Source organism: Bicyclus anynana, chromosome Z (assembly GCF_947172395.1).
Source record: "Bicyclus anynana chromosome Z, ilBicAnyn1.1, whole genome shotgun sequence".
NCBI classification, from domain to species: Eukaryota; Metazoa; Arthropoda; class Insecta; order Lepidoptera; family Nymphalidae; genus Bicyclus; species Bicyclus anynana.
This window is the reverse complement of record NC_069110.1, coordinates 16,931,092-16,945,675: the sequence shown is the minus strand read 5'-3', so window position 1 is coordinate 16,945,675 and position 14,584 is coordinate 16,931,092. Positions and strand designations below refer to the sequence as shown.

The 14,584-nt window shown below is 37.4% G+C and overlaps 1 protein-coding gene across 3 annotated transcripts; it reads left to right on the top strand.

The window, feature by feature from the left end:
* Positions 1-8,860: 8,860 nt before the first annotated feature.
* On the top strand, positions 8,861-11,551 carry LOC112046352 (uncharacterized). Of its 3 annotated transcripts, none has more exons than XM_052890652.1 (4): positions 8,861-8,958; positions 9,681-9,742; positions 10,124-11,118; positions 11,179-11,551. In XM_052890652.1, the coding sequence occupies exons 1-4, from the start codon at positions 8,941-8,943 to the stop codon at positions 11,376-11,378; spliced, it is 1,275 nt and encodes a 424-aa protein (XP_052746612.1). In that variant the 5' UTR covers positions 8,861-8,940; the 3' UTR covers positions 11,379-11,551. The 3 variants fall into 3 exon arrangements, with proteins under 3 accessions (XP_052746612.1, XP_052746611.1, XP_052746610.1); XM_052890651.1 differs by having other exon boundaries at positions 11,155-11,551; XM_052890650.1 differs by having other exon boundaries at positions 10,124-11,551.
* Positions 11,552-14,584: the final 3,033 nt, after the last annotated feature.

Sequence of the window (14,584 nt, the reverse complement as noted above, 5' to 3'; positions counted from 1 at the left end):
AATTTTTCAAATCGGACCAGTACTTCCTGAGATTAGCGCGTTCAATCAAACAAATAAACTATTCAGCTTTATAATATTAATATAGACTAGCAGAACCTCGTGGTTACACAAGCGGAGTTCCCTTTCCCGTGGAAATCCAGGGATAAAACAATTAGAATATTATTTTACTCCCTGATAATGTAGTTGTATATTCTTGAAAGAATTTTTCAAATCGGTTTAGTAGTTTTTGAGTTAATTCGTTACATACAAAAATAAAAATATTTCCTCTTTTTTATATGTGCCTCGTGGTTTTGCCCGAGTCGATCCCGTGTTAATATGGAAATAAAAAAAAACGGGACAAGTCCGAGTTCAACTCGCGTAACGAGGTCTCCGGACGTTGTTAATCACTTCTAATATGTGTTTTAATGATCTCTCAGTCTGTGCCGAAAAGTCACTGACAATCAATGCTCAATACATACATATAAATAAAATTGAAGTGTGTGTCTTATAATTTTGAAATAACTATGTCTTCTCAAGTGCTTATAGTTATATAAACGATAGTACTTAAGTGCTTATATTTGTTTACAAGAATATTCAACACAATTGCTTTTTTTTTAATTTTCGTCTGTCTGTTCGTTTGTCCGGGCTAATCTTTGGAACGGCTGAACCGATTTTACTGGAGGAGCATATTGAGCTACATATAGGTTACTTTAATCCCGGAAATATCCAGGTTCCTGCTGCATTTAATAAAAACTGATTTTCACGTTGAAATAGCGGGCGTTCGCTAGTCTTAAGTACCTAAGTAAATTGCTTGGCGTTACGTCTATGCCGGTAGGGTGGTAACTAGCCACGGCCGAAGGCTCCCACCAGCCAGAACTGACCAATTAAGAAAACCTCTATTGACCAGCAGCCCAGGACCTACGACTTATAAATCCACCGCACATACCACTAGGCCGTCGAAAATACCTACATGAACGATCTTCTAGAATCCGGTAACAAGATCTGTTAGACAGCCATACTCAAAGTGCGTTCCGCGGAACCCCGGTTCCGCGAAGCCTCTGTAGGGGTTCCGCGAGATTAAGGAAAAAAAAGAACCTCTCAGGTGGAACTTTTTTACGCGTCGAATCGTGTAGGTATCAAAAAACAGTTTCATGCATAGAATTAAACTTGTACCGACTCCTAAATCTATGGTTTCATGCCTCGCATTAGTTTTTTTGTAATATCTTCTATTATTATACTTGTTATGTAGTAACTTACTAAGTATGTAATTAGTAGTAACTGTTACATTGTACTTTTATTATTAATTAATTAATTGATAAAAATTCTAAATTCAAAATTCATTTATTTCAAGTAGGCTCAGTTTACAAGCACTTTTGACACGTCAGTTGACTATTTGTAAAGATTCTACCACCGGTTCGGAAGGCAGGTTCTGCTGAGAAGATACCGGCAAGAAACTCAACAGTTGCTCTTTTGAAAAAATCATTCAGTATTACAATTTACATTTGATAACAATTAAATTACAATTTCTTATAGTTTTATTTCCTGTGTGAAGGTGGAAGCTGATCCAATGGCCTCCAAGCACCTTTGTCGTTAAGGAACTCATCAATAGTGTAGTAACCTCGACTAAGTAAATGTTTTTTAACACATTGCTTAAAGTTGTGCATTGGCAAATCCATACATTATAATACATTTACAAAAACAATTGTTTTAGGGTAGGGTAGGGTTCTGTCAAGTATTTCCCCTTCCAAGAGGGTTCCGTCACCAAAAAGTTAGAGAACCGCTGTGTTAGACTATAGAATGACCTAGTTCGTTAAGGAGCTGTGAGCTAAACTGAACGCCTGCATTCGAGGCTATTATATGCAAAACTATATAACAGAGTAGAAAGCTGCGTCTAGACAGGAAGTATTACTGGTATAACAAAACTGTTAATACAAGCGGCTAACCTATATGTAAATTGTATTAATTTGCCACCAACATATTCACACAGTCTTTGTATAATAATGTGTATGAATCGTTTGATGTGACGTCACACTACAATTGCCATCTTGCGCTAAATGAAAGAAGCTTGGCAACTTCTACACTCCCGATGATCCGCGCGGGCCGGGGGGCGTGTAGCGATGAATGAAAAACCCACGATTGATATTCCTCAATTCCCCGCACGCACGATTTCACACCCGCGCAGTCTTTCCCCCCGTCGCCCACATATCATGGGAGTGTCATCAATGAACTTGCCAGATTATAAACAGCCGCGGAGCCAGACTATTCTAATTTTTTAAGAGCTCAAACGTTGTCAGCTTATAACTCTTCCATAGGTTAAAATACGCAATGACTCGCATTTCTTAGATAAAAAATACCCGTACCCAGAGGACTCATTACAGACCAGCCTTAGCCATGTGGCATGTCGATTCTCTTTCTAAAAACGCTAACGCTTTGATAACTAACAATGTATGGGAATGACTGATCCGATCGACAACTTTATCACGTGACCTGTCACTTGATAGTCATTCCCATACTATTTTTAATTTTTATAGCGATAGCGTTTGTAGGAAGAGAATCGGCGTGCCGAATGGCTACAGACGCTGTATTGGAGAAGGAATATATACTTTCCGGGTTAATATATATATATATATATATATATATATATTTTTATTCTTTACAAGTTAGCCCTTGACCACAATCTCACCTGATGGTAGGTGATGATGTAATCTAAGATGGTAGCGGGCTAACTTGTTAGGAGTAGAAAGACAATCCACACCCCTTTCGGTTTCTACACAGCATCGTACCGGAACGCTAAATCGCTTAGCGGTACGTGCCGGTAGGGTGGTAACTAGCCACGGCCGAACCTCCCACCAGCAAAATTATATAATATTAAATTGTTTAATGGCTTTGACTTTACGTGAAACCACGACTGATATTAGTTTTAGTATAAGTGTATACCGGATCTATCCATTCAATTTCCGTTTTACACTGAATGTATTTGCAGTGATAAATTACATCAGTAAATTTTCCTATACGTCGAGATTTTATATAGACTAAAACCGGAAACGGGAAACTAATAGACTTGTTATGGACACGGTCGATAAAGTCATTGCTCCCCACTTGTAGACAATATGTGTAGATATAGGAACCTTTTTTTTTCTGTGTTCAGTTACATCTATCAGTGATCAGTCGCTTGAGTATAAACTGAATTTTGCATAGCAGATCATGTTTCTAGTTAAAGGTCACTTCATTAAGTGACTCTTCGTGTTATGGGATATAGGAACCTAGATAGATAAAAATAAATGATTGTCTGTTCGTACGGGCTAAACTCTGGAACGGCTATGCCTATTTAGACGGGACTTTCATTGGTAAATAGAGGAGGTTGTTGTGCAATATAATACATTTATGCTACTTTTTATCCCAGAAGAATCCATTGTTCCTGCGGGATTTATGGCCTACAGTTTTAGCTGTATATTTTAACTGTAGGTGTTACACGGAATAATCGATTACTTCGCTGATTTTGCTGTTACGTCAAAAGAATCGATTATTTATGGAGAATGTTAGTAGGTATACAAAATAATTTCAAAGTTACATTAGAGCTTTTAAATACAGATACACTAGTTTATGTTTTGTCTTTACATGCATTCAATCATCACAACAACCACCTGTCAAATTTCAAGTTTTTAGCACAAAAATAATGTACTAAACTTGCGAGTTTAGCACACTTTAGACCTCTTTAATCCAGCTCTATCGCAAAATTTGTTTGTAATGAACATCTACAAACAATAAAAAACAACCCTGCCTGTAGAAAGCATTTAGGCCCTTATCCGGCCCTTTCGCAAAATTGGTTTGTATGGTTTGGCTAGTCAAAGTAGAGACAGAAATCACCCGACAAACTTAAAAAAATCACTTTATCAAATTTTAAAAAAAGATGCGTTTCCATAATTTGTATAAATTATTTTTTTGCTTGTGAATACAATATTACTATAAAACTCAGTCACAATATTTGCACTATAATTTTGAGAATTCACGACGATTTTTTTTTAATTTGCCGATCAATTACAGTTTCATTAGCCACACTCTAACAGAATGTCTACCAACTATAAACCACCTTCCTGCCAAATTTCAAGTTTGCAGCATAAAAAGTGAAGGACTTTCATACAAACTCGCGAGAGTCTCTAGGTAACTAATTTGGTTCTTGTAATCATTCATCAATTCACAAATTGAATTCATCAAATTTACTAATACCTAATATTAGGTATTATTAGTATAACACTTTATTTGCACACCAAATAAAAATTCAAAAAATTCAAAATTAATTTATTTGAATTAGGCTTAGTTTACAATCACTTTTGAAAGGTCAAGAAAATGTCATATTTTAATTTAATCTAATGGTGGTAATAATAATCGAAAACTTAAAATTAAAGTTACGAGGGTTCCAAACGCGCCTTGGTCCGAGAACAGCCCACAACAAACTCTGCCAAGGAATTTTTTTTTGGTTAATAGAAAGAATAAAATACACATAAAATATGATAATGGTGGCATTATGAAATATTGTATGTAGTGTATGAATAATGGTCGGTCTCCGTCGCTGCTGAAAATCTGAGAATTTCCTGAATGATGATTCCAGTATCATTTTCTAGAGCCGGCAGTCTTCGAGTCGCCTTAATTAAATATAATTAGAGCATACAGTGCGTAAACACATTATGGTCGCTCAGTCACAACGTCGTAGGCGCAGGGCCCTATGATATAACACCTTACCTCTCTAAAAAAGTGAACGTCCGCTGCACGTAATCGGCGAAATAATTATTATTTGTGTCAAAAACTCATCGTGAATCCGATGATTGGCCGAAGAGGAGCCGCTTAATTCAACAAATAAAAGTATTTATTAATTCTATACTCTAAAACAATGCACATACGTTTGAAAGTTGTAAAACAAAATCATTGTCCGTTACTAAAATAAAACTGCGAGTGTAACCTTTCGCAAATATTTGTGACCATAATTGTTAAAAATACTTTAACAAAACCTCGCGTAGTACAACTGCATTGCGTGATCCATTCATATAATTCGGTACACAAAAAGTAGGTCTGAAAAATAGAAGATCAAATGTTTTGATACAAACTTTGTAAGAGATATACTTATTTACTTATTAACTAATAAAACTGTACTAACCAGATCTCATTCATTTAAAAACACTGAAAGTTTGTCAGCAGTTTCTCTTGCCATATGCTAGTACAAGTTGTTTATTCCTTTTATTTATCACGATGTCCTGGCTTCGTGTCCTGGGGACACAATAAAGGCTAAAAGTTAAAGATTTTTATTTTCAAGAAATATTTAGTGATATGCTATTATGAGCCGTGATAGCCCAGTGGATATGACTTCTGCCTCCGATTCCGGAGGGTGTAGGTTCGAATCCGGTCCGGGGCATGCACCTCCAGCTGTTCAGTTGTGTGCGTTTTAAGAAATTAAATATCACGTCGTGTCTCAAACGGTGAGGGAAAAACATCGTGAGTAAACCTGCATATCAGAGAATTTTCTTAATTCTCTGTGTGTGTGAAGTCTGCCAATCCGCATTGGGCCAGCGTGGTGGACTATAACCCCCTCATTCATCAATACATATAAATAAAATTGAAGTGTCTGTCTGTGATTTTAAAATAAGTGTGTGTTATTACGTGTTTTAGCTACTCGTATTTACCTACACGATCATAGAACATAATCAAGCTTTTTCTTAATTAACCGACTTCCAAAAAGGAGGAGGTTCTACGTTCGGCTGTATGTATGTTTTCTTTTTGTCTGTCTTTCTGTTTGTCCGGGCTACTCTATGAAACCGCTGAACCGATTATGATGGGGCTTTCACTGATTATCAATATCAATATTGTCATCAATATATTGCAATGCACTGTCATCAATATCATATATTGATATTCATGATAATTAAAATCGTTTGCATCGTTTGAGTTTACCGCGAACAGACATACAGTCAGACGCCGCGGGGGATTTAGTTTTATAATATTTACATACCAATCTATAGGTAAAGATAATATGGATGCGTTGAAAGCGTCCAGTTTACGTAGATACATAAATAATAATATCGTATCTAGCTATAACTCGGTGGCGACAAATGAAAGCTATCGTCGCATCATCATCAAGCAAATTTTTGTTCACATTTCCTGCAGCGCTGAAGTGCCATTAGCTTGCATAACACATGTTATTTGCGTTACTGTTTGTCTGTGATAACCACAGAACAGACATCGCTAAAAACTGACGCTTACTTCTATATCTGTGGTTATACCTGTGATCTATTTATATAAAAATCAATGCCATTTTTCGTGGTAATTTTATAACTCATGAACGGGCTCACCTATCCAAACCAAATGTTTACGCTTTGTTCGGACTATTTTTAGTATGGTTTATGTGAAGTTTGCACAAAATCGGTCGAGCGCTTCTTCGTTTATCATATTTTTTGTAAGAAATGAATTCAGGGGTAGGGTAGGGTAGGGGTAGGGTAAGGGTAGGGTGGGGGTAGTGTAGATTAGAGATAGGGAAGAAGTGCACACAAGTCAAAGCGGAGCTTGACCGGGTCCGCTAGTAAGTATATAAAATGACGAAATAGAAATTTGATAAAAAAATAAAATTTATCTTATATCTTGAATCAATACATACTAACTTACATATTATAAACAAAATATAAATGTATTTTTAGGGTTTTCAGTCCACAAGGAACCCTTATAGTTTCGCCATGTCCGTCTGTCTGTCTTTCTGTTTGTATTCACCAATCTATGGTACGGCTGGACCGATTCAATGGAACTCTTTTACTGGAAGATAGGAATTACCGAAAAATTACATGTTTTCTGAGAGATTTGTGAAAAACAGAAATTCACGCGTATATTGTCGCGGGTGCCCGCTCGTATACATTATTATAGGTACATTACATATTTTAGGTAAACTAGTAGACATTTGTTATGGTTTTGTTAATATAATTGTGAAATATGCATATTATTTCGGAATTTCTTGAAATTAGAATAGTCGCGTCAATGAAAACTTAAAACAAGTAGGTATATTCTGGAAGTTCTCAGAAGCAGCTCTGATTTTAAAGATTGTTTTTATCATGACTACAAAAACACAAACGTATGCAGGAAACTAAAAAACTAAAGAAAACATTAGATATAATATTTTCTGATCACTTTGAAAGAGGGGCCAATGATACAATAATGAATCAGTCACGTTGGACGTTTGAGGTGTTTTTTCAAATTTACACGTGACCAATTTCGAAAAATACCCTTTCCAATAAAAAAAGAATTAGCAGAGTCAGATCACTCAGTAAAAATTTATGCGTGTTATACATACATTAAAAGTCTCTGAAACACATGTTTTGAATTGAAAATTATGTATGTAAATTGATAAAAAAATATACAATTAATAATGATTACCGAATTTTCTCTGTAAGTTGATTTAATGACATGACACAATGAAAACCAAAAAAAATATTTTCTATCGTTTATAACTTATGTTGGTATAAACAGTGTCTCCATAATAACGTCACTCGGTTTTGGTTACTAATCGGTTCATTAATTTTAGTGTGTGTACGATAATTGCATTTTATCGTACATACAATCAATGGTCAGTCAAAATTGCACACAATATAACTTATTGGTAAATGTTTGTGCTAATATATTCTGTGGTAAAAGCCATAAAATCTTAAAGCGACTTATTCTCTTATCTTAGACTTAAAGCGGGTAATGTTTTCGGTTTATGTATATACGCATGTATTTTTCGCCATGTCCATCTGTCCGTCCGTCAGTTCGTTTTAAAGTTTTAAGAACTATTTTTTGTTAAAATCAAGCTCTACCAGCTAAACGGTTATTTATGGATACGTGAAAAATCACACTACTAAGTACTAGTAAACTGTAAATTAGCATGAGTATGTACATAAAAAATGTGAACATAGTCATAAAATAAAGGTGGAACATAGTCGAAATAAAAGTGAGCTGGTGGAGGTGCGATACTCGTTTATCTAATTGTGTGGGGTGAAAGATTTAGAGGGTCTTGTACTTTTAGATTTAGGGATCCGTTTGTAAAATATTAAGCTTATAAGATGCGGAGGAGCGAACAGGAGGGAAGGGTTCGGGGATAATTAGATTAAAATTTGTACCTAATTGTGTCCCTAATGTGTATCATTATCAACCTATATTGGGCTTACAGCTGAGCTCGAGTCTCCTCTCAAAATGAGAAGGTTTAAGCCAATAGTCCACCACGCTCGCAGACTTCGCATATGCAGAGAATTAAATTCTCTGGTACGCAGATTTCCTCACGATGTTTTTCCTGTTGAGAGAAGTGATATTTAATTTCTTAAATTGCATACTATTGTATTGTTAATAAAAAATAAAAGTAAAGTAGTATCATCTTTAGACCATTTTAATGACTTTTTCATTTCAATCGTTCAATCATTATCAACCCATATTCGGCTCACTTCTGAGCTCGAGTCTTCTTTCAGAATAAGAAATGAAAACCCCTCATTGAATGCTTTTCAATTTACCATCAAACAGTTAAATTCGTATTTTGATATCATGTAAAAACATTTAGCAATTAAGTTCAGATTTAAACTGTGGATTTTACGGAATATATTTCTTGTAATTTTATTTTACAAATTTTAATGACTTTTATCATGTGTAAAAGATAGCATTAATTTAAATTATCAACGAAACTTACCAAGTGAAGCTAGATCTTGATCATTCTATCTTCATTAAGGTTGTCCTGGAAGATGAAAACCAATTCAAGAGATTCCTGTTCGGTTTTTATTCGCCGCGATCTCTTGAACTCAATAATTTCGCCATGTTAATAGTGTAAACACAAGATTTACGTTTTCAATAAATTTTGCCGTACGAAGTAGGGGTGCACGTTCACTGTCATATAAAAGGCCAAGTAAATGATATCTCTCAAAGAGTTTTAACGTACAGTGGTGGAAGCAGCTTCCATACATCATGGCTTTCCATTTCGCCGTGAGTAGATAACACTTTACGCTTGCATTGTGCTTTTTATTATTAATCAATTAAAAATAAATTAATTAAAATTATGATTTTTTTTGAATTATTATTTAATTTTAATAATATTATTTCGTTAATAATGGATATTAACATATTTTTGTTTAATTTTTTGGGTTAATAAAATCAGTATATAGTAAATACTTACACAAATTTTATTTCTATTTTCGGTTTAAAAAATAAATATTAAAAGTTTCCATAGCTCTATGGTTATAACGAAATGCTCACAACCGAGAGGTCATGGGTTCGAACCCCACTATTTTGACTAAAGTTGTGTCCATTCTAGACACGGTCTAGACTAATTTTTGATGGAAAGAGATTTCGTATTTAAAAAAAAAAATCAAATATTTTTTAGTCATAAAAAAGCTTCTTTATACGATATCAGTTCAAACGAATTTTATGTGTTTCAGCGACATATTACAATTTGTGTCGCTGATGTGTCTATAAAGACACTGAAATGTTTGTCAAAGTTCAATGTTCCTGTGAAAAGGTCACGTGTAACAACCAAATAGTTCATCCGGTTACATAATCCGGAAAGAACCATGATATAGACATTCGCAAAGTGCAAGTTGTTCTGACCGCTTTCGATTTCATTAAAGCTCCGAGCTTACAACCGCTAGGACACAGTTGCGTAACACATAGAACGGTTATATTAATATGCTGTATATATTGTATTTCAGCTAAGCTGTTTCCTTCTGGCTAGCGTTGGCATCTGCACCGCGACTTTTGGTGGACATGAACAGTTAGTATTTTCATGTTCCTTTAATAACTACGACGTCATTCACAGATGATATCTATATTAAAAACTGTTCTCTCATTGTTCTATTGATTGTAATGTGGATGATTTATACTTGAGATACGCCACATCTGAAACCGCACGAACACCTGTGGATGATGTTATTTGTTTGAGATTTCTATAAAGTGTTTCTCACGCGTCTCTTTATTGTGGTAAATTGTGAAAAGCTATTGTCTATAACCCTTATAGTTTCATATCTGACCCTGCATTGCGATCTATTGTGGCTGCGGTTTCTCATGATTATATCAATGCACTTGACTATCAAGTTTTTGCAGATGGAAATGCTGAGAGCTGTTCCGTGTTGTTAATTTGATGTTGTTGTTATAGCGTACACATACGAGTGCACATACCTGAAGAGCATCATGACGATCACGGGCATGGCGGCGGGCACGGCGGGGGAGGGGGCGGGGGAGGCGGCGGCTACGGAGGTCATGGCGGCAGCTTAAGCGACCATCTTCATGGAGGCTTTGCGGACCACCTGAAAGAGCATGATCATGGAGGCGGCGGCTATGGAGGTGGCTTCGGAGGAGGATTTGGCGGTGGTCATGGAGGAGGCGGTGGTGGCCATGATTTCGGCGGAGGCCATGATTTCGGCGGCGGTCATGATTTCGGCGGCGGCGGCGGTGGTGGCTACGGCGGAGGACACGATGGCGGATTCGGCGGTGGTCATGACTTCGGCGGCGGTCATGGAAGCGATGGTGGTCACGGGGATCACGACTTCGGCGGTGGTCATGATTTAGGAGGCCATGGGGGATACGACCTTGGTGGAGGTGGAGGACATGGTGGCGGCTTCGGAGGTGGTTTTGGCGGAGGTCACGGCGGTGGTTTCGGAGGTCACGACGAAGGATTCGGCGGCGGTCATGGAGGCGGCTTCGGTGGGAATGATGTAGGATATGGCGGTGGTCATGGGGGAGGTTTCGGCGGCGGACATGGTGATGATATTGGTGGAGGATATGATGGTGGACACGGCGGAGGTTTTGGCGGCGGCCAAGGCGGAGGTTTTGGCGGTGGCCTCGGAGGTGGTTTCGGAGGATATGGAGGCGGCCATGACGACCACAGCAGTGGATCTAGCCACGGATTCTCTGGAGGTGATAGCTATGCATCTGCACTGTCTGGTGGTCACGGGTCAGGAGGTTTTGGTGACGGTGGAGGTCACGGAGGTGGCCATGAGGAGACATACGCTGTAGTGAGTGTGGAAAATATAGGAGGAGGCGGTGGTGGTCACGGAGGATATTCAGGAGGTGGAGGAGGCTTCGGCGGTGGCCACGGAGGCGGTCTTGGCGGTGGCCACGGAGGAGGCTTTGGCGGTGGCCACGGAGGAGGCTTTGGCGGTGGCCACGGGGGAGGCCACGGGGGAGGCTTTGGCGGTGGCCACGGAGGAGGCTTTGGCGGTGGCCACGGAGGAGGCTTTGGAGGTGGCCATGGAGACAGCTATAGTATAGGCGGGTCCAGTGGCCACGGAGGTCACGGAGGATTCAGTTTGTCAGACTTGAGCCATGGGCACGGAGGGGGTTTCGGTGACAGCTACACGAACGCGTTAGGATCAGGCCACGGCGGTGGTCCTTACCATAAAAGAAAATGAATACTTCAAAAACATATCAAATCAATTGATTTTGTTTGATTGTATAGAGCCAACTAAGTCATGTTCGCTGGTAAAGTGCGGTGCGGTCCAGTATTAAAGTACAATTGTAAATAAGTTATTAGCTTTAAGTTTAAGTGTTGTTATGTTGTTATTATATTATTTTTTTATTTAAAGACTTTTATTTTTTCGATTACATTTATAAAAAACTCTAAAAACAATTTAATAACCCTAGTATCTAGTTATATGTATATGTAGCTTTGTTGTTAAATGGAAAGAAATACATAAAACGCTTCATTGTTAACGTTGAACGTTTATAAAGATTAGGTTGCTAAAGCGTTAGCTTTAGCGATCTAGGTTCTGTGGGTACTAGCATCTATCACATATTCGTATATAAAAATCTCATAAAACGATACCTGTCTAATCATTATTAGATATTAGCCTATTTTAAAGACCCTGATTTAAAATGATAATTTCTTAAATGAAAGAAAACTCAGTGTATATAGCCTTACTAAGGCCCAGCCCAACCCAACGAAGCAGTTAATCTGTCTAATAGGCACCATTTAATGCACATTCTCGTTTATTCTCGTTTCTTTGGGATACATTCTTTATAGTCATATCTATAACATATTGGGGAATATCTCGGCCTCAGAGTGACCATGCTAACAGGATATTCGTATTATCTTATTTGTCGTGGTCATGGTCGTCAATTCAGTATAGTGAAATGATGATAATTAGTCTCTACTTCTCACTGACGGCTGCCTTTTTAATGCAAGGGACCGCCACTGCATTCATATACCCTTATATAATAATAAGATATTAAGTGTTATTAAGTGTTACATATACGCTACACAGAGCTTACAGCCCATAATTATTATGTCACCACAGTTTACAAATCAGACACGCAGATCCGCCATTGCAGTTATCAAACACGGCTTAATGATGAGTGATTTTTCACACTAAATATTATATTGTTCAGAAAAACCAACTCATTTTGTTTAAAATAATTTTTGGCCTTTTGGAATCACCTTATTCTCTTATCTATTAATTAAACTTCTTAAAAGAGTTTGTAGTACATATATAACATGCAGTGAGCGTAGGTTAAGTAAAGATTTTGCAGTTCTATGTAGTATGAATATGGCAAGATCAACACATTATTTTTTGTTATTATCTAGCTAAGCCAGTGAATTATGTATCACCTAAAATTATGCAATTGGCAGTTCTCTAAAAAAACCCATTAGTGTTTTTGACTAACTTTCTTTTTTTTTATATCACCCCTACCTGACATTATACAAAACTAAACAAAAATATTAAAATTAGCCTAGTTGTTATCGCGATTAATTAAATTTTTTTAACAGTAGGTAGGTAATTCTTTTGGAAATATAAGATACACATAATATTTTTATTAATACCAAACACTGCAAACTTGCTGAATTACATAATATTGTATAGGTATTTAAGAACCTTTTTTTTTTTTTTTACGTGGGGAAATCCTCATGGATACCTTCTCGCCACGGGGAGGCAAGAAGGTTATGTCGGACTTCAACCGACTAAAACCCCACGGTGTTCCGACTCGCCGCCTGATGACTGAGCCACGGGAACATTTCGTAAACTACCGCAACCCAGCCAGCGACACTCGTAAATTGAGCTCTCCTGTAGTTTTATTACGATCGCTTAGGAAACACTGAAAGCGTTAACGACTCGAGGACTTATCTCCGGTGGGTGACAGATTCCCCGTATCTATCACCCGGAGGTCCTCGTCAAGGAGGCAAATGACGGTCCTGAACGAGCCGCCTGCGTCCGGCTCTCTTACGGCGGATAGGATGAGAATCCACGTCGAAGGTATTTAAGAACCTAACCTAACTCTCGGAATATACAAAGATTCCCTGATATTTTATTGTAAGAGAAAAGCCTGGAACAACGCTTTGTATTAGCGTGTAATCAAACTTTGTAACACGCTTTCTTTGACCTTTTTCATACATACTCTACACACACATTGATGCATAATAAAAAAATAAAAACATCTGTGTCTCTGGACGCTCAACAGAAATGATAACTTAAACCTGCTGCCGTATTCTTGAGAGAAAGGGAAGCCAGACAGAGTGACGCCGTAAATCGTTACGTTACGAAGCCATAAGAAGTTATCACTTCGAAAAATACGTAGTATAGTGTAAGTACTGTATGATTACTAAACTGCGGTTGCGCCGTGTAACCTTTAAATGCAGACGTTAACGGATATGAAATGAGATGAAGATAATAGTGTTTATGTAATTGTTACGTGAAAGTAACGGACGCGCAAACGATGCGGTCATCGTTATAATTGCCCGAAGCAATTATTAATAATAAGGTTAATTTTTACTACGGCAAAATCAAAAAGAAGAGATATGAATAGTAATTTTTTTTTTCAACACCTAGTTACTCTTGACTGCTATCTCCCTTGATGTTTATCTACATTAATATTATAAAGCTGAAGAGTTTGTTTGTTTGATTGAACGCGCTAATCTCAGGAACTACTGGTCCGATTTGAAAAATTCTTTCAGTGTTAAATAGCCCATTTATCGAGAAAGGCTATAGGCTATATATTATCCCCGTTTTCTTACGAGAACGGGAACCACGCGGGTAAATACGTGCGACGTCAGCTAGTAGGCTTATATTTAATTTCTTAAAATGCACACAACTGAAACGTATCTCACGAACCCATACCCTCCGGAATTGGAGGCAGAGGTCATATCCACTGGGCTATCACGGCCCATTTAGTTTTAGGTCATATTACCTAAAACATTTGTAATGATTGTTTATAACATTAGCATGATTGCACATGATGAACTTCCTAAATTAATACTTCTTCTATTCATGCATAATAATGATTTTTTTAAATCCACCCAACCGAAAAGCGAATCTTAACCTGGTACTTACAAAGTGAGTAAGATCACTTGCGTTTGTTAAGAGGTTCAAGCAATTGCCTTTGATACTAATCTCATGAGAATTTTATACTTTCTTTTTTATTATGCAACACAAAATTGCTGTAAAATGTTCATTCTAATTCTAATAATGTTTGGGGGAAAACTAGCCATTATACAAAATTTTACTGAGTTTTAGAGAGAGGTAAGATTTACTTTTTACTGCCCTTGCTGTTCTGTAGCTGAGCCGCGAAAAGGTAACAGGTAGACATACAGACAGACGATAGAAAGATAGTCTTACGTTCGCAT